At 41.5% G+C, this 20012-nt stretch overlaps 2 protein-coding genes across 3 annotated transcripts; one reads left to right on the top strand and one right to left on the bottom strand.

Annotated features, from left to right (window-relative positions):
* Positions 1-586: 586 nt before the first annotated feature.
* On the bottom strand, positions 587-12435 carry zfhx2 (zinc finger homeobox 2). The gene is made up of 5 exons (XM_083901852.1): positions 12400-12435; positions 9432-9590; positions 8523-8583; positions 4191-8359; positions 587-3612 (listed from the first exon to the last, which is right to left on the bottom strand). The coding sequence occupies exons 1-5, from the start codon at positions 12403-12405 to the stop codon at positions 3175-3177; spliced, it is 4833 nt and encodes a 1610-aa protein (XP_083757978.1). The 5' UTR covers positions 12406-12435; the 3' UTR covers positions 587-3174.
* Positions 12156-14749, top strand: thtpa (thiamine triphosphatase). Of its 2 annotated transcripts, none has more exons than XM_083901851.1 (4): positions 12156-12266; positions 13669-13738; positions 13941-14438; positions 14545-14749. In XM_083901851.1, the coding sequence occupies exons 2-4, from the start codon at positions 13669-13671 to the stop codon at positions 14652-14654; spliced, it is 678 nt and encodes a 225-aa protein (XP_083757977.1). In that variant the 5' UTR covers positions 12156-12266; the 3' UTR covers positions 14655-14749. The 2 variants fall into 2 exon arrangements, with proteins under 2 accessions (XP_083757977.1, XP_083757976.1); XM_083901850.1 differs by lacking the exon at positions 12156-12266 and adding an exon at positions 13085-13147.
* The last annotated feature ends 5263 nt before the right edge of the window (positions 14750-20012 follow it).

Genomic DNA, 20012 nt, shown 5'->3' with positions numbered 1-20012 from the left:
TGATTTCTGTGTCCTCCTCTCTTTGAATGTCAGTGTTTCTGATAAACCCAAGCAAGTCCTGTTGCCTACAGCTAACTACTGAAGATGACGATGACCTGGATAATGGAGAAACCTTTCATGTTTATTGTGTTAATCCTAGTAGTTATTGTTGGTTTCTTCAAGAGAGAGAGTGTTGTCATGTTAGCTGAACAAAAAAACTTTACAGTATATTTTCTGTAGCCAATATTAACATGATGATGAAATTAAATGATGAAATGAGACAAACCTCAGGGTTTCCCAACACCTTAATCTGGAAAAAAAAGTGGTATGATTAATTGGACAGCCTAACTAGATTCCTAAATAATCTATATAAATCAGTCGGTTCAATTTCGTTTTATTGTAGATTGGCTTTGTTAGTTTTTGAGCTGTAATCTCTTAAAATTATGTTCTAATTTATAGTTAGTCTTAGTCATGTGTCCCAAAAGAAAAAGTGTATGTCCTGTGTGTAATTGTGTAACAAGCACGCAGACTGTTGTTCAACTGATTTTATTTCTTTTTTCGTATATCAAAGAAAGCATAATGGAGACCAACACAAAAGGCAGGTACAAGTGAGGAGGGAAAATTAAGCTTAATCAAAAATCTAACAATTCATAACAACACTGCCACTATTATTGTTCAATATTCAAAGGAATACCTTACTCTTTTGGAGCAGAGGTGGCATTTAAACCATTATGGATCAATAATATTCAAAAAAAAATAACAGTGATGAGTAATGATAAATTGTATAAGTAGTAGTACAGTTATAACGATAGTGATAATCAAAGTGACAAAACAGAAGAGAATAAAAAGCAGATCTCCATAAAAACCTATCTAGTTTGGACAGTGCAACACCGTGTGTGTGTGTGTATGTGTGTGTGTGTGTGATCCCAGTCTTGAGGTCCAAGCACTGATGTCCTTGCTTTACAGACAAGTTACAGGTTTAAACAGGAGTTATTATTAATATTCATGAAAGCACATTGTCACCCTCTTTGTTTCAAAAAACCACACCAAGTGTCGTGTTAATGTTTGTGTCTTTTTTCTTTTAAATGTCTGTAGCTTGTGCGAAAAAAAAAATGAAAAAAATTGTGGACTAGTGCAAGTGTCAAGCCGTGGGATGTCCTTTACAGTTTGCATTTATGAATGCCTCTCCTGCTCTGTCAACCTCAAGATAGCTTTTTGGTTTTTGAATGACAAAGCAATGGGAGGATTACTTTGGAATATCAGTTATTTTTTTAATATATTTCTGTACAAAAGTTCATGTTTTCATTTTGCATTTTGTTAAAACTATCAATAGTAACATTAATATACAACTTAAATCGAAGGAAAACATCTTTAGTATGTTATGTGTCCTTCAACACAGCACCATCTTATTAGCTCTCAGTCAACACATTTAATGTTTCCCAATTTGCTTGCTAGACTGAAGTATTTCTTAGTCCCTTAAGGATACAGGTAATACCCATCTTTCTCCCTTGTCACTGTTTCCAGATGTCGGGCGTCTTTTTCACAGCACGTACATTACCAGGATTAGTAACTTTAAAAAGAACTGAACAAAACGGAAAACAGGGGACAGAAATAGTGTGGGAAACGGCTCATTTCTAGCCCCTTTCTATAAATATTCACGAGGATTGATTTTGGCCTAAATAAAATCTCTTATACCAATTTTAATTGCTTTATGTTGACATAAATACTGAGGTGAATAAAAATGTAGACCCTAATGTCATCACATCACCCATGGAAAACAATATGGTAAAATTTAAGGAATCAGTCTGCACCTCTAGGCCAAATGTAGATGAAATTAATTAACCAACATTATACGAGGACCACCTCGGCTTGACCTGATATACCTGGTGGTGCCTCCTCTTAAGGCGGTCATATTTCTAAACACGCCTACATTGATAGAAAACTTTCTCTCTAAATCGGTTTGAAGAGCTGTATTCCAACATGAGATCAAAAACATTTGGGTGGAAAGTTAAATCCACAAGATCAAACATCTGTTGTAAAAAGCACAATAGTTGGTTTCTGTTGTTCTTGACAACCAGAAAGACGAGAACTTCAGACACGATTTTTCATTTCCAATATAAAGATGCCATTCAGAAACTTCCCATTTTGGAACAGAGCTCTTCTCCATTTGTTCCTAGGTTTGCATCTTTCACAAAATTATTCTCACACCTAAAGCATGTTTCATTAGACTAGAAAAGCAAAATTGTTTTTATTTCAGGTGATTTATATTAAGGCATCCAACATGCATTATTGTATCTTCCCATAAAAAGACACACTCGCATCAGAATGCTTAAAAACATTTCAAACAATGTAAAATGTGTCAAAGTGCGCTATGCCAGGACTCTGCGTTCCTTGGCTTCTTTTTGCCCTGTCTGTTTGGATTGTCGTGAAAAAATGAACATGTAACTGGGGACAATTCAACAGCCCTGTTCTCTCTAAAGTACCTCTTTTTTTTCTTCTTTTTTTTTTACATCCCAAGACGATAGACAACAGTCTTCAGATCACACTGCCATGGCAAATTAAAAGGTGACAGTCAATACCAGTTAATCCTCTTTCAATTGTTCAGTCCAGTCATGTCTTCCGCAAGCGATCTTTGCTTTACAAGTGAAAGGAGGCATAAGAAAAGCAATTCCACAGGAGCAAACTGGGAGTTACTAATGCGAGTATTTCATGTTATTATCCCAAAAAAGTGTTTCTGGGCCCACCTGCAAATGGCCACTTCCAAAGAGGAAATGCTTTTGCATCAGTCTTTCGGGTAGGACAGTTCAAGCATGGCAAGTTGAGTGCCTTTACAAACTCGGAAGTTCACTGAAGTAAGGTATTATATAACCACAGGGTTAGGACCAAAAGTGTTTGCACAAAGTGTATGAGGGTCGAGGGAAACTTGAGACATTTATCACTAATCAGACAGCAGCTGATTACGCGAGACACAGCGTGGAAATTGTCTGCTGTTGCGCTGACTCCAGGTGAAGTCTGTAGATTAGTGGATTGTGAGTCAGTGAAGGTTGAGCAAAGGATAGCGGGTGCAGGGGGAGCAAACCTCAAAAACTAAATGATATTAGCTTTTGATGAGTGCTCAAGTTTGTTTATTAAAAGCTGAGGAGCCCAAATGGGTCCAAGAATAGTCAGTGTGCAGACCAATCCTGATCTGAGTCTTTAACTGTTGCTGGTGACCGTTGGTGGAGGCGACTCAATACTCATCTCTCCTCCAGAACCTGCACCAGGGCTGATAACTGGAGAGGAATGAGAGACCTGCGAGCCCGGTACAGTGCTTCCAGGTCCGCCATTACCGGTGCCATTTTTGTTGACGAGCGTCGTCGGCTGGCCAAAGTTAGTGGTTCTCAGGGTTGCCAGGTGACGTGGGGAGAAGACATGGGCCCTCGCTGCAGCTCGGGACTCAAAGGAGACATTGCAGACGTCACAGCGACCTGTCAGGGACTCCTTTGACACTGCCTGTCCAGCCGCCGGGGAAGTTGGAGGTTCGGTAACTGTCAGATGAACTGGTTTGGGCAGGATGGGACGATTGGCTTTGAGAGCGTTGTACTGCAAGTAGCTTCCTGAGCTCAGGTCCAGTTTTCCACCTGACAGAGGAGACTGAGAAAGGGAAAGTGGGAATGGACAGACGGCGACAAAGAGAGAAAACATTTAGTGTCATGTTTGTCAAGGGATTGATTTGTTGCAGATTGTATCACAAAATATTTTCCAATAGTGAGAGTAATGCTATATTGCATTACCACTGTATTAACATATGCATCTTTAAAAAATTATGTATCATTGGATTATGCATTGAGAAACATAAAAACAAGAAACATCTCAATATTTGAGTTTATTCACTCGATGCAGAACTACATATTTAGATAAGAGCAAGACCTAATGCTGCTGATGATGGCAACATTTCACTTTCAGAGAGAAAAAAAAAAAGACATTTGCAACTTAAATAAATTCTTACAAAAATGTAAAAACACAAATAATTTGACTGCCAAGTTTCAAAAACAAAATCACAATAATTGACTTAAAAATGATTGACTAAACAAGAAGCCTTTTTCATAGTTCGTAAAAAAAAAAAAAAGGATATGAAAAAAGCCTCTTAGTTTCAGTGATTTTTATTACTCTAATACACACTAATGTAATTGTCTATTAAACACCATTCACATTAAATTATGTCCACTTACCAATTTTTCTTGCTGCAACCTCCAACGCTTCTCCTTGGCTCTGGTGTTTTGGAACCAGATCTGCACCACTTTGAGTGGCAGATTGAGCTCTGTACCTATTGCCTCACACTCCATGGCATTAGGGTGAGCACAGGTCTCGTAACAGGACTGCAGGATGGACAACTGTAGGCAGGACAAATGTGTGCGAGGCCTGCGGCTGGATGAGTGGGGCAGAAAACCGCTTTCTGTTGGACTTGATTTCGCCACAGCTGGGGTGTTTGGGCTGGCCACTTTGGCAGAGCTGGGGGTGTTTGGGCTGACTGGAGCAATGCTTGGGGTGGGTGGAGGGGGGATGGTACGAGAAGGCGTATGTGTGGGGAGAACCAATTGTTCTCTTGATATAGTGTTGATCTTTATGGGGACCTTGGGAGTCCAGTAGTTAAGCCCATTCTGTTTTTGTGCTACCACTGTTGTGGCAGAAGGCCTGTTGTTAATGGGAGTTGAGGGCAGCTTGGGCACCATGCGATTAGTGGTCCCTGGTCCAGGACCCATCTCATTCTCATCGTCTCTCTCGTCATCTGTCTTTTCCTCCTCGCTCTCATCTTCTAGCTTTCGTTTCTGTGCTGGTCTTGGGGCAATGGGGATTGGATCCTTGGTCGGAGCCGAGAGAACAGGGGTGGTGGCTTTGGGTGCAACTTTGACCATTGTGACATTGCTGGTTGTTTCAAGCTTGGTCTTTGGCACTGCACTGCTGCTCAAAGGAGAGACCACAGTAGAAGAAACAACCTCTTTAGGCTTGATGGGAACTGGTGTTACTTTTTTCACCATTATTGTTTTGCCCAGATCCTTCACAGGCTCACTCTCTGTCTTGATGACGGTGCGAACAATTGGAGTAATACATGCAGTATTGGGCTTGTTAGAAAATATGGGTTTGGTGAGAGGCCAGGTAAATTTGATGAGAGGTTTGCCAACTGCTGCCAATGTGCCATCACTGATAAATCTGACCTCACCCTTTCGTTCCCTTGCTCTCATGTTCTGGAACCAAATCTGAACAACCTTCTTTGGAAGGTGGACCCACTCTGAAATCTGTTCAAACTCATGTTTCCCAGGATTTGGGTCTTTGAAATAGCAGCCATACAAAATATCAAGTTGGTCAGCTTGGATGATGGTTCTTGAACGTCGCATGTCCCGATACCTTTTTCCTTTAGCCTTCCTCTGCTGCTGCTCTTGCTCCCTCTCCTTTTCCTTCTCTCTCTCCTTTACTCGTTCCCTTTCCAATAGCAAAGCATTAGTTTTCTCTGTCGCCCTCACGTAAATACTAGACTTCGTCACATTATTGCAGTTAACAAGACTCATACTGCTGTTGGAGGAGACCATGGCACTCACAGGTTCAGGCTTTACTTGGACGACTACGAGACCTCTGGATGTAGGCCTTAGGCCAAGCCCATCCAGCAATTGCCCTTTCTGTGCTGCAATTTTGTCAGCCAAAGATGATGAAGAGGAGGCAGATTTTGAGCTGTTTTTCCCCATGCTGAGGTCGAGAGCAGACTCGCAGTCCCCACCATTTGGCAGATAGTGAGAAATTTGGTTGTGCGAGGAGAGAGACTGCGACAAAGGAGAGCTTGAGAAGCGTGTGATGGTTGGTGGATTTGTAAAGACTGGTATCTTGCTCCCATCAATCAGTGAAGGGGTAAGAGAGAGAACATATGGACTGATGAACTGGGTAGAAAAGTGAGCTAGGGACAATGGGAGTGAGTGTAAACCACTGGTTGGATGTTCCAGTGTATGGAGTTGCGAACTTGGAGGATCCCCTTGGGCCTCCAGCTCTAGATCCACATCTGGGTCCTGTCTCTCCTTCTTCACCTCCACCTCATCATGCTCAAACTCCCCCTTTTGTTTTTTCCTTTTGGCTCCCTGACCCTCATCATCTTCATATTCCTCCTCTGCATCAGAGAGAAACACAGTTGTGGAGCGCAAGACCTTTCCTCCAACTGACACTTTATCACCATGAGCCTCCCGCAGCGCTTCACCTTTAGCAGGGCTCTCAGTACCCTCCCTCAGAGATCCACTCGGACTCTCCTCATCAGACACGATGACAGAGGTGTAGACCTCATTTTCAGAGTCAGATGTAAGACAGTAATCTCCCTGACCCTCCATTCCAGTGTCTCTCCGTCTGCGTTTCCCTCTTGTACTGGATAAATCCATTGCCTGACTCCCTGAAGCTTCAGCATCATCGTCGCCTTCTGCTATAATCAGGGAGTTTTCCTCATCATCATAGTCATTGTCAAAACTCTGGTTGTGTCGTTTAACTCCTGTCAAACCTTGCTGGTTTTCTAACTCCGTCGCCCTCTGCTTTCTTTTAGCATGCCTGGCTTGATTCAGCCACCTCCGTACCTCTTCTTCAGAAAGCCCCACCTCTCTGCCCAGTGCCTCACAGTCTTCACGGGGAGGACTTGCAGCATCAGCCTCGCTACGTGACTCAAAGAATGCCCAGAGAACCTCTGACTGGAACTCTGACAACACTGGAAGTTCTGAAGTAATTGATCCTATTGTAGTACAGAAGGATCTTGTTTGGTTGTTAGTTAAGGCATTTGTATTAGGGCTGGATTTTGGGGTCCCAAGAGAACCACAAGGGCTAGTCCCTGATTGTGATTTTTGTGGAGTAGAATCAGGACTAAGCATAAGGTTTAAATTTACAGGACTGAGGGTGGAGTTGCTGGGTACAGATGCAGAAGGCGAGAGACTGTTATTGCGGAGGCTTTTCTCTGTGCCCGCTGGGGAAAGATTCAGGCTAGCTGCTTTATCACCTTCCAGGTCCAACTGATTAGTCGAGCAGTCTCCATCTGTTGTGCTATCTCTACTCGCCTTCCCATTGTCTTCATTACTCTCAGCCTTCACTTTTTCTTCTGTAATGGGACACTGTGCTTCTTTACTGTCCTCTTTCTTAGGCTTCTCTATTTTATTGTTATCTGTCTTCCAGTTAGCTCCGTCCTTGATCTGACCTGGGACCTCAACTGCCTCCACACTCTGCTGGCTGTCTTGTTCTCCCTCACATTTTATAGTCTGCTTTTGCTCTTCGGGCTGTACGTCCACTGTAAGACCTGCAGAGGGCCATTGGCTCTGTAAGCTGTTAAGTCTTTGGGTTAGGAGAGCTTGCTGGGCTGTGCTGAGACCAACAAATGGCACACACTGTGTGAGGAGCTGGCCTTGCTGGTTCTCTTGGTGCTGCTGAGTTTGGGCTTGCAGCCCATTCAAGATCAAGGGCATGACCATTTGATGCTGAGGCACGAGCTGATGTGCGGCTGTACCAGGAGCTGCACCGGCTGCAAACAGAGATGGGAGGAGCGAGTGTGAGAGGGTGTTTTGATTCGATGTGAGGAGGGTGAGGAAGGCTGAGACTGCCTGAGCTGAGGCCACAGGGGAGGTGAGAAGGGAGGGAGCCACTTGTGAAGTTTGAATCTGCTCTGCGTCTTTTGTAGTAGTCACCATCACTGTTCCAGGAGCAGCACAGTTGGTGGTTGTCACTAACTGAGTGGATCCATTTCTAGATGAGCTACTAGTATTTGGAGCAGTGGGAGTGCTGCTTCCTACACCAGCAGTGGTCGCTGCACTGTTTGCAGCATGTGCAACAATTCCAGCATTCCTGCTGCGGGTCTGATGCAAGACAGATTTCATATGGCTCTCGAGGGTGATGGCGTGATTGTAAGAAACTCGACATACAGCACATTGGTAGGGTTTATTTGATACGTATGGCCGAGACAAAACAGGAACTGAAGGAGATTGAGGATCATTTTCGCCACCTTGTCGGGCAGAGCCTGTCGTCATCCTCTGAATGTGGGATGCAGAGTTGTAATGAACACTCAAGGCAGTTCTGCTGGGAAAAGTTTCCAGGCAGGCATTGCATTTGAATGAGCGGGTGTTATTTTCACGTCGCACACCATTTTTACCAACTGACTTTTCACTGGCTTCTGGGATTTCTGTGTTTTCAGCTGCATTTTTCTGTTTGGCTCCTGTGAGTTCATCTCCCTCCTCTTCTGGCTCAGGCTCAGCTTCACCTCCCAACTGTTCCATTATTCTTTCTTCCTCCATCTCTTTGTCTCCTTGAGTCGGGGTAGCGTCTGAATTCTTGCTTGATTGGGAGGGCTCTGAACCTACGTCTTCACCGGGCTTTTGTTGCGTGGATTCAGAATCTGATAAAAAGTCATATGCAAATGAATAAGTCGATCTTTAATGTTAAATTAAATCGGTACTGTAGTTATAAACAGAAAACACATTCTACCGTTTGTTGTAGTGTTCAATGTGGTGATTTTCTTTTGATGATTTACCTATCATTTTAGTATTTTTCATCCTCACCTGAAGACTTTTGAGCACCTTTGTCCTCCTCTCGCTCACTGGCACTCTGTTTTAGAACAGCCTGTTCAAAGAAAATAAAAGTCTGAAAAGCCTGCACAGAAAACTTCCCTCCCCAAACAGCTCCTTTAGGATGAGATAAATGCTACGTAGCTTTGGAGCGGCACAACGTTTAGGCGTGACCCGTCGTGTGGTTATATTACTCATAGCAAATTTAACTAGCCTTTCATTTGCAAATTACCCTTGAGGCATACATTAAGCCGTCTGATTAGTTAACTCACCATGACAGCTCCCTTTGTTTCTACACTCTTCATGAACATAACTTTTGAATCACAAATCAAACTTGATGTCCACACAGGAAATTGGTATGCAATAAATGTTTAAGGAAAATATTCAGTGCTAATGTCAATAAAACACCACCCTCAATCACAACTCAAACTTCTCATTGCTAATCTACTATGAACACAGATTCATAGTAATATTTAGTATATGTTATTATCAAGTAGCCAACAAATATTAAATGCATTCATGTAGGGATGCTCAATATTATCAGCATACCACATCGGTACCAGCCGCTTTAAAATGCATTATCAAAAATCAACAAATATGCCCAGATCCCCTGATAGGACTAATGACTAAAACAGTAGGCTAAAAAGGCTGCTACCTCCTTGACTTCTATGCTGTTGCCCTCTAGAACAATTATATACACAAGTAAGTAAGTGAAAATAAATATATATATTATGCTTACATGTCTGCGAGAGTTGCCTTAAAGTTTGTGAGTTCCGTTTTAGCCTCTTTCAAGGGTTCGATCATTCTCTATACACCACTCAATATTAGTGACATGTGTGACCTAAAGTTACCCCTTTCACAGTGTATAATATGCGTGGGGTTGAGGGTGGCAGCCACACTTACAATGTCCAACAGTCTGTCGACACAAGATGGAAGTACACTGTGTTGCTCAGTGAGATGCAGAGACAGGGAGGATCTGTCTGGTTGGCCTTTTTGGCAGAGGGGGCACAGCCACTCTGCCACCCCATTGCTTTCACTGGTCGGTGTCTCTCCAGACTCCTCCTGACAAATTAAAGAACATATTTAAGAATGTTTCCCCCTCTGTTGATCACACACCAAATAAAGGACTGCACAAATAAAAAAATAAAACAGAGCAATATGGAATAAAAAGGTAATTACATGAGATCAAGAAAAGTGTATTGTTATCGTTTCATGTCTGTCTGATAACCAGCATTTATTATGCTTAAAACGCTGAATGTAAGCCTTTTCATAAAGTAAGCAACAGTAAAACTAATCCTAGATCAGGATATCTCAGTCCTACAAGTCTTTGAAATTGCATTTTGACTTCTTTTTAAACATTAACCATGTAGGGAGGTCCCCACTATTTTGTCAACAATTATGGTATCAGATAACACAATAAAGCAATTGTTTAAAAGACACCTTTGAAATGCAAGGGAGTATCCATATGACACTTTCAGCAGGTTTTACATTGCACTGTGGTGAATTAGGTTCACAATGAAAATGAAAACACACCATTGTTCCAGACCTCTTGGCATTAAATCTATCTCAACACAAGGAATGGGCACTGAGAAACAATAGCAAAGTGGCATCAATTCCTCATTGGCCAGTGTCAATAAACATCTAAAGAAACATTTTTACACTTCATTTTAGAGTGGTTGGAAATCAAACAATGCGAGCAGAGTCCACTATGGTGTAGCTTGTTACATGAGGCAATTACATTTAATGTTGTTTAATGTGTTATTTACTCTTGAAACATTGTGGTGGCTGAGTACTTTGAAGAAATTCTATTGTATGTGCAAAATAATCCCAGAAACAACAATCAGTCAAGCAGCACAGAAGTCAGTCCAACCCATTCTCTATCACTAAAGAAGGGACATGACGAGGAAAAACAGCTGATATCACATTTATTGCCATGTCAATTGAAAGAGATGTGCAAGCATTCCCAACAGTGGAGTCTATTTGTTTATGCAGAAGAACTGTTTCTCTGGTGGTGAGGTAGGAAATACACTTTTCCTACACCACTCCCCTGTGTTTAGGCACCCTCGGCACCAGATTAAACATTTAAGCATTTAGCAGACACTTTTATCAAAAGCGACTATAAACAGTGTCAGTATTAAAAATATGTCCTGGTTGAGTCAAATGTTTTGATGCACAAGTTGTCAAAGAACAATCTGAAAACTGAAAGAGAAACCACTGTTCATGATATGACAAGAAAAAAGGAAAATAGTTGGAAATGTCAATTCAGCATTCCCAACAAATAAATTCCTAAAGATGCCTATCCCGACAATGATCTAATGCCACATGTGCACATACATTTTTCAAATGCAGAGCAGACTGAATCATTAAGTATCAATGAACACAGCTAGTATAATTATTGGTATTGATAAAAATCCTGGCCATAACCATACCCTCAACACACTGATCTAATACCACATGTGCACCAAATTTATTAAATGCAGAACAGACTGGAGGAGAAGCAGCAAATGATAACATGTGCTGCCTGACAATCACAAAAGTCCCCCTGCCGCCCTCCCTTCCTCCTCACTCTTTACCAACACAGTGAGCATGTGAACAACATGTTAACGTCGATCAGAGATCACACTTTGCTCCACACACAGTTTGGAGCTGCAAGTCAGAACAGATCACTCCAACTCTGGCGTATTTCCCTTCAAACATCCATAATCCACGATGCAGCTGGACATCAGGCTCAATGCCACCACAGCTACACTCCTCACTTCCTCCTCATGCCAATTAGCAGGCTAGCGGGGTTATTCGACTATATTCCATTCCGACAAGGCTGCATCCACACACTACACAACCTTTAACAGCCCTTCATCGCAATGTCATAATTAAAATCCGTGACAGAACCAGACTGACGTCTCTTTGCGCACACTTGGCTAATTAATGAGAAGTCTAATTAGCTACGCCGACATGAGATGAATCAATTAGCTAGCAGCTAGGCTGAGTAGCGACTCAAACGTCGCATTAAAGCGGCGTTTCTTTTCGAGCTATTGCCGTAGTTAAGTGGAAATAATCCCGCAGTGAAAACCACCCTCTTATGTGTGCCATAACACTGGTCGCTGCCTCTCCGTTCCAAACTCATGAAACCAGAAAAGGTTGAAAACAGTCGTGTGACTTTGCTAGCTATAGCCTGTTAGCAGACAGATAATTAACTGCCACCCCCTCCCATCCCCCCACAAACTCTGCCCTGGTTCAGGTGGGAACTGCAGCTCCAGCATACAGACTGGTACGGAGAGATATAAAAAATAAAACACTTGCTGGACTTCAGTTCACAAACCTCGGCCTCGAGTTAGCTCCGTGTCCCGCTGGATGAGAGGCATGTAAACGCCGATCCTCCGCCGCCGCTCAGCGGAGACCGAGGCCTACACAGCCGTTTAATTAACGAACGTGGCTCCGTTCACAGATGTGTTAGAAAACACTCGCCCCCCTCTCCCTTACCCCCCGCCCTGCAGACCCCCTTTAGACGCGTCCTATCGCTGAAATCCAGACCTTAAACACTTCGGCGCAACACATGTCCATGTAAACTGCAATTTAACCGCTTGTGCTGCCGTTAAGTGGCTCCGAAAAAGCTCTGAAGCGGAGAACAGGGTGGCCGCGGTCGGCCCGACGGTGGGGGTGGTGTCGAGAGAGCGAGCGAAAAAGAGACGAGAGGCAGAAAAACTTTGGGTTTAATGTTGGATTTTTGCGAACGATCGGGTAAGTACGAGGCTCGATCCGTCGTCTCTCGGTTGTCCGGCAGTGGCAGGCCACTCTTCCGCACAAAGCAGCGCAATTAATCGATCACAAGCGCGTTTAATTAAGTTGAGAGCAATTAGCTAATGCGTTTTACCTGCATGGTCTCCGCTCCAGCACGCACACACGCACACGCTTTCTCTGTGGCTCCTCAGAAGTGAAAAGTTTTCTTTCCTGCCCTCCTCTCCCTCTCCCTCCCTCTCCTCCTCCCTCTCTCTCTCCTGCTCTCCCCCTCCCTCTCCCCTGTAGTAAACAGACCACAGCTCCCCCCGAGGGTGGCTGTTGACATTCAGAGGGACACGGATATATAAATCCTTATATAACCCACATATCACTGCTATATTATATTATGATCACTGCAGCCTGATGAGTCCGTGCCTCGTGGACACACTTCCATTGAAGTGCGTGGATTACAGGATCCCACCCCATCACTCCCCCAACACCCCTCCCTTTAAAATTAAACCTTCCTCATTCTTACATTAAAGGTGAATACGAGTCCTCGTCCTGTCCGCCTGGACAGTTAGTGTCAATCTGACGACCTTAAAAAAAGGAATGCGATGCGAGACAGGCGTGGGCTGTATCCCGCGTGTTTCCCCACAGACAGTCACTGTGGCGTAGGGCGTCTGTGGGGGTAAATTATGATGAGGAAGGGCGGATTAAAACTGCACCACTTACGTCCATGCGTTTCTGGGGCAGGAAGGTGAAGCTCCTCAACACCCTCATAGGTGTCTGTAACTGCGCCTGTGCAGAATACATTTTTGCTGACGTGTAGCAGCCGCCCTGCTTCATCTGTTGCTCGGATTTTGATGCCGAATTACGCGGACGTTGGGACCTGACCTGTAAAGGTGTGCGAGGCTGTAGTCCGCGCTGCCATGGCTCGTTTTAAACCTCTCCATGGTTCAGTTTGTGGATTTTTACGTGAAGTTCACGCGCGGGTCTGCTGCAGCAACATCAGTGCAGCATCCGCGTGGGCTCAATGAGTCAAATCTTATCAGAAAGAAATACTATTCTTTACTTAGATAAAATACGACTATTTATATAATAGTATTTTATCATGCAAATATAAAATGCTGCAGGCAAAGTGTACATGTACGTTTATTAGTATTAGTAGTATTGTGTAATTGGATTATTGTTGAATATTGTATATTACTGTATATGTGCATTTTGATAAATTAATCTGCACAGCAATTAACCCCTTTAAAGTGGTACAAGGCTAGATCCATTTGTGTACAACGTCATCATTATTATTATTATATTATTACCTGCCTGTTATACAGGATGCAGACTGTAAGTGGTGTAATAGTGAATTTAGCTGCACTCATGATCCGACCACTCTGTTAGTGTTGATGACACTGTGTCATTTCAGATGAGTGTGGAAGTGGAGAGAAAGTTCACATGCAGTGCTGACACACTGAAGACACTGGAGGAGATCGGGGGTATGAGTTAAATTTGTCTGCCATGCATTTACACAAGGGTAAATTTAGAGTTGAGGTGCTTGTCTGATGCTGTGATCCCTGTCAACTTTCAAATCTCCTCTGGAAGTCTTTTACAACCTTTACTGTCACTCACTGCTGATTGATTTAAAGTGACTGGTCATGTGTGCTTTTATTTATACATCTCATTCTCTTTCCTTTCCAGTCTGCGTTGGTCAACGTCAGTTTCACGACCAGTACTTTGACAACCCTCAGTTTGACCTGACTCTGAGAGACATGTGGCTGCGTAAACGTGAAGGATGCTGGGAACTCAAGTGTCCAACAGCAGCAGTCAGTGGGACAGAGGAGATGGGTGGAGAGCATAGTGAGGCAGCAGCGCTGTGTTCTAGCTACAAGGAGATCACAAACCTGCATGAAATTCAGCAGAGAGTGATGGAGGTTATCAAAGATGTTTGTGAGGACAGAGACGCGGAGACAGACTCTTCACAGCAGGAGTCGTGGCTGAGAAAAATGAACCTGTTATGCTTTGCAGAGTTTACAACAGTGCGGCGGTCATTCACTTTAGAGGAGGAGGAGGGGGTGCACATAGATCTGGACCAAGCTGACTTTGGCTACCATGTGGGGGAGGTAGAGGTGGTCATACCAGAGGGAGGAGATGTGCAGGCTGCTCTCGACAAAATTGAAAGAACAGCTCAAAAGCTGGGTGAGCTTAAAGCCGACATGCCAAGGCTTTTAAATCACAAAGTAACACACATTGTGTTTATGAGGTGGGATGTTAATTTGTCATTTCTTCTGATCTTCCTTCACAGGTCTGACTGGGCATCAAAGAGTTAAAGGAAAAATGCATATTTACCTCGAAAGAAATAACCCTGCACACCTTGCCAGATTGGAAAGTGTGCACAGATCAGAGACTGGGTGAAACATATGCACTTTAGTGTCTTGAAACTGTGTTTTTATTTGTAAGAACAAATCCAAGATATTTCCAGCATTTAAGATGAAATACCTCTCCTCTCCACCTGTATTTTTTTTTGTCCTATGTACTGCAAATGGCAGCTGAGTAACAATCAACACATAATAAATGAGGTGACACCCACTACCATGTAAGAGTGTTTTTGTTAAAAAAAAAGAAAAGTGATTATTTATTACTATCAAATGATGTAGTAATAGATAATCATTTAAATATTTTCTTTATTGTTTCTTACATCTGTTATATGAAAGAAAATAATAATAATTCAGCTCAGGCAGCAGCTTTCTTTAAGTCTTGTCCACTTTATTTACAATCCCAATTTCCATAAAAGTTGGGACACTAACTAAAATCTATAATAATTTTAATTTACTGTATTTGTAATTTAACAGATACAACGTTGATTTGATCTATTTGTACATATCACTAGAATGTGACACTTCAACCTTAACCGTTTTGCACAAAGAGGAAGCTATGCATGTATATTTTGTGCAGAAATATTTTCTGCACAAAAGTTCCTGGACTTCAACAACATCACTTCTCAATATGTGAAGGTATCACTGATGTGGAGGCTTATATCCAGGTGTATTCCCACTTTCTGGATTGATATTATAAAAATGAATTTCCCAGATATTAAGACACTTTTTACATCGACACCACTGACCTCAGACCAGTTTCATGCTGGTCGATCTCTTTCCACTGCTCCATGATGACAATTTATCAGCATGTGCCTGACCACAGCTTTGACCTCAACACGCCTATAGATGTTCAAGTGTATTTGAGCTGGAAAGGGAAATTAATCTGTGTTAGCATGTCAATAAAAACCAAAGACACTTTAATAGAATGTCAATTACATACTGGTGGAGGTTTACAATGTGAATTTTAACCATTAACTGAACAATTTTAAAATGATAATACACACATATTTAGGACTCGAAAGGATATTGCATTAAAGGAAGAGACCTGTGTCTCAAATTATGACAATCAGTTGCCAGGTCTTATAATAATCCTGGGTGGAGCTGTACACAGTATATTTAAGCTGTTCAAGTTTAAAATGGCACACGACATCCTCCACCCACCGCCTGTGAGTTGGTGGCACAAATAAGTAGACATATTTGGCACTTATGTTGGGCATATTACAGTCCAAATTTCTTGTCAGTTGAGCCAGGAAAATTCTGGGGTGCAGCTTGTCGCTCCAATTATGATTTATCATAACATTACTAAACATCTGATAATAACAAAAATTAATCCCTGTGAGGTTACATGGAGAATGTAAAATAATATGATGAACGAATATTTATATTTGATTATTTTGTAGGAGTTTCTTCATCATTTCCTTATCAAGGATCCTTAGCAACTTCCTCAGAAATAAATGTCCATGATAACAAGATTCTCAGCTGTTTAATAAGCAAACTGAGCTGTTTCTAAATGTGCATTTTCTGTGGCGACATTTAGACCTGAAGAAATACTCTGTTGTGCTGATAAACAGACAATATGCTGACAAAACAAGTCATGTTGTTGCAGCGTCACAAACAGCAGCCTTGAGTCCAAACGACTCCCGGCGCTGTGGCTGCACAGGGTCACTACCTGTTACTCACCTGACCTCTTTAAACATTTTTATTTGTTTCACTTTTGCAACCAAACACACCACAGTCAATCATGTGCAATGTGCAAGATCATCATGTGCAATAGCTGTGCATAGTCATCATTCTATATAGGTCTGGAGAAACAAGGTCAATTGGGAAGTGCTTGAATAGAAGAGAAATGAATAGATCTTCATTATTGATTATATCATCTTGTCCTCTCCTCTGTAACAGAAGAGGACACAAGGGAGAGGACAAGACGGAGGGAGAAGAAGAATAGATCTTTATTGTCACAATGCACAATAAAATTGGATGCAAACCTACCAGTGCAACATCTGCATTTAAGAAAGATACTATGGTATATAGTATGACTTATTCGTTATTGTAATTAATATAATTATATTGCAAAAGTCCACAATTAGTATGTATGCAGTTTTCAAAATAACAACATTTTCATAAACAACAGAGCTTCTACAGGTTAAAGTTTCAAGTTTTTAGTGTGATCTACCCATACACTTAAAGAATCCAATCCAGACGCCAATGATCACACAAGTTGACAGATGTAAAAACAACAACGCTGGTGGTGCCCTGGGACTTTTACAGGCAAGGCAAGGTTTATTTGTACAGCACATTTCAACAACAGGGCATTTCAAAGTGCTTTACAATGAAAACAAATGAACAATGAAATACAGCAGCAGCAGCAGCAGCAGCATAAAATATATAAAAGGCCAAATAAAACACGACAAAAACATTTAAACAGAGACATAAAAGAAAGTTGCAGTTGTGGATGAGGTGCAGCCGTGATACTACTTTTATTTTTATTTAAACAGGTAGGTTTTCAGGCTAGATTTAAAAGAATGAATAGATTTAGGAGACTTCTGCACTCTTCTGGGACCTTGTTCCAGATATTTGGGGCATAAAATCAGAAAGCAGCTTTCCCCTTTTAGTCCTGGTTCTGGGGACACAGAGCAAACCTGACCCAGATTACCTTAGTGGTCTGGATGGTTCATAGTGATCCAGCAGGTCAGAAATGTATTTTAAGCATAAACCATTCAATGTTTCATAGACTAACAATATTTTAAAATCATTTGAAAAATGTTTAAGGACCACAGAAGTAGAGTTATGTGTTCCACTTTTCCCCTGAGTGAGAAGATGTGCAGAAGTGTTCTGAATCAGCTGTATTTAATATAATTACATATGTAACTTAATATAAGTAATAAGTTATTATCAGCAAATGACCCTACATTTCAATTGATTGTTGATTTATCTTAATGTTTTCTTAAAGTGTTTAACATATCCAGGACGATAAAAAAAGATGATAAAGCAGAGTATGCATGCTTCAGGACGCTGACCAGGACATGATGTCAACCGGCACGGCTTGTTCTTCTAACTCAGTGATTCCCAAAAACTAGGTCAGGACCCACAGATGGGTCACATTTTTAGTCCCCTCAACAAATGTATGCCTTTTAAATAACATACCAACATGACAAAACATACCGTGTAAATGATTTACGCAAAACTCAAAATGATATTAAGGTGTTCAGATGGGGCTGTAAATGAGTCATTACATCCTGTGCAAATTTGCTTGTTTCAGAAACACTGCTCTAACTGATCCTGGATCACTCGCGCACACGCCTCCATGTATGAATATGTATATTGTGTATTTTTGGGGGGGGATCTGCTATTGCCTGTTTGCATTCATTTGGGATTAAGTACTCACTTGTGATGACTGCAGGCTATTGTCTCTGGCAGCTGGTTTGTCGACCAGCTCATGCTACTCATTGTTTCTCTCATTTTTGTGGGTGTGACTTCATCTGGAGCAAGTCAAGCGGAGAGAGAGAGAGAGCAGTATTTTTGGACTATTGCACATGCGCACATGAGGACCTGCATTTGGACTCATTTATGTGTAACAGAGACTGCACGTGACTTGTGCTGATTCTGCCCATTTTGTATGTACATACATACAATATGTATGTTATTATTTTTTCTGTGTTTTTTTTATGCCAGTATAGGTTTTCCATGGTGAGCGCAGCCTCATGGACATTATAACCGCAGCCATTTTGACATGTTTTAGCAGAACAAACACAGGTGTTGGTGATCACATTAACGATGGCGGCTCTGTTCAGTCCATGCAAGTCAGGACAGTGTGACAGTGGGCGGGCATGCAAATTGAAACTGAGGAAGCCATCGTTAATTTGATTATTTACACCTGTGATTTTCCTACAGTGACCGTGTCAAAATGGCGGCCATCCAATAATCTCTTCTCTGTGACGTTTTTATTCTGAAAGCTGCTGCAGTTCCTTCCATGAATACTTCTCCATGGTTGTAGGTGTTTTTTTCTTTTTTTCTTTTTTCTTAAACCATACAGTGCCATCATGTCTGACATGCAAAGTTGATAGACACCAATATCCTCTCAGATGAAACACCCTCCTCTCGTTGTCTCTGCCATAACACGGATGTATTGATAACCACCCTACACTTTTGATAACATAAGTTACCAGAGGTGGAAAAAGTACTAAAATATTGAACTCAAGTAAAAGTACCAATACTTTGATGAAATATTACTCAAGAAGAAGTAAAAGTAGTCATCTGAAGTAGAAGTAAAAAGTAGTTCATTTGAAATGTCGCCCGGCGCGACACAGGATATTACGTCACTTTTGGCGCATGCCCTCTATGTTCAGGCGCCAGTGCTCGTGCTAATCACGTCATCATTTGTCTGTAGGTCTTCATTGTGCTAAATTTTTATTTTGAGTCAGTAACGGATAGGATTTATAAAGTAACTAAGTACAATACTTGAGTCAATACATACTCAAGAAAAATACAAAATCCTGATTTTAAATTGTACTTAAAAAAATACAAAATACCAAAAAAAAGTATTCATTACAGTAACTTGAGTAAATGTATTTTGTTACTTTCCACCTCTGTAAGTTACACAAACAGATAATAGTGCACACCGAGAACACACAAAAATGTGAAGTCATCATCACAGTTACAAGTGTTTTTTTTTTTGTCTTTGCCAATATTATATAATATATTTATTTTCCAACTCAGTTATTGTCTGGGTCATTAAGGAAGGCCACAACATCAATGCTGCACTGAAGGCTCATCAGCACCACCTCATGTGGAGGATCTAATAATACCATAATGGCCACTAGCTATGACATCCTCAAAGAGGTTTCACCAGCAATAAACAATCATCAAAAACAATTCCCAAACATTCATTTTCATTTCATATATGTATATCTGTGCTTAAGTTAAATTCTGCCTTGCTGATGTTTTTTTTTTTGACACATATTTGTTGTTAATTTTCCAATTATAAATTGCATTATTCTCACTTATCCAATAATGCAGTGAATTGCAGTGTCATTTTAATTGGTTCTTACTGAGGGATATTTGTCACAATTCAATGCTCAAAAAACATCTTCATCATCTTACACCCACGGTTCTCAAACTGTGGTAAGTGTACCAGCAGTGGTACGTGAGCTGAGGAATTTTCTGCACTATACCAGTGTGTTAATTATATGTGAGGAAGAGGAGGAGGATGAGAGAGCAGATTATCTTATCGGGAAACAATCTGGCTCCAGTGAAAAGTCCATCCATAGTAGACTTTTAATAATTTAACATTGGTGTTAATGGTGTTATTTCGACAGCTCAATATTTTCTCAGGTGGTACTTGGCATTAAAAGTTTGAGAACAGCAGTCCTACACTAAATGGAATAACTGCACCATA

Source organism: Microchirus variegatus (genome assembly GCF_963457635.1).
Source record: "Microchirus variegatus genome assembly, chromosome: 15".
Classification (NCBI taxonomy): domain Eukaryota; kingdom Metazoa; phylum Chordata; class Actinopteri; order Pleuronectiformes; family Soleidae; genus Microchirus; species Microchirus variegatus.
This window is presented reverse-complemented; position numbering and strand designations above follow the sequence as displayed.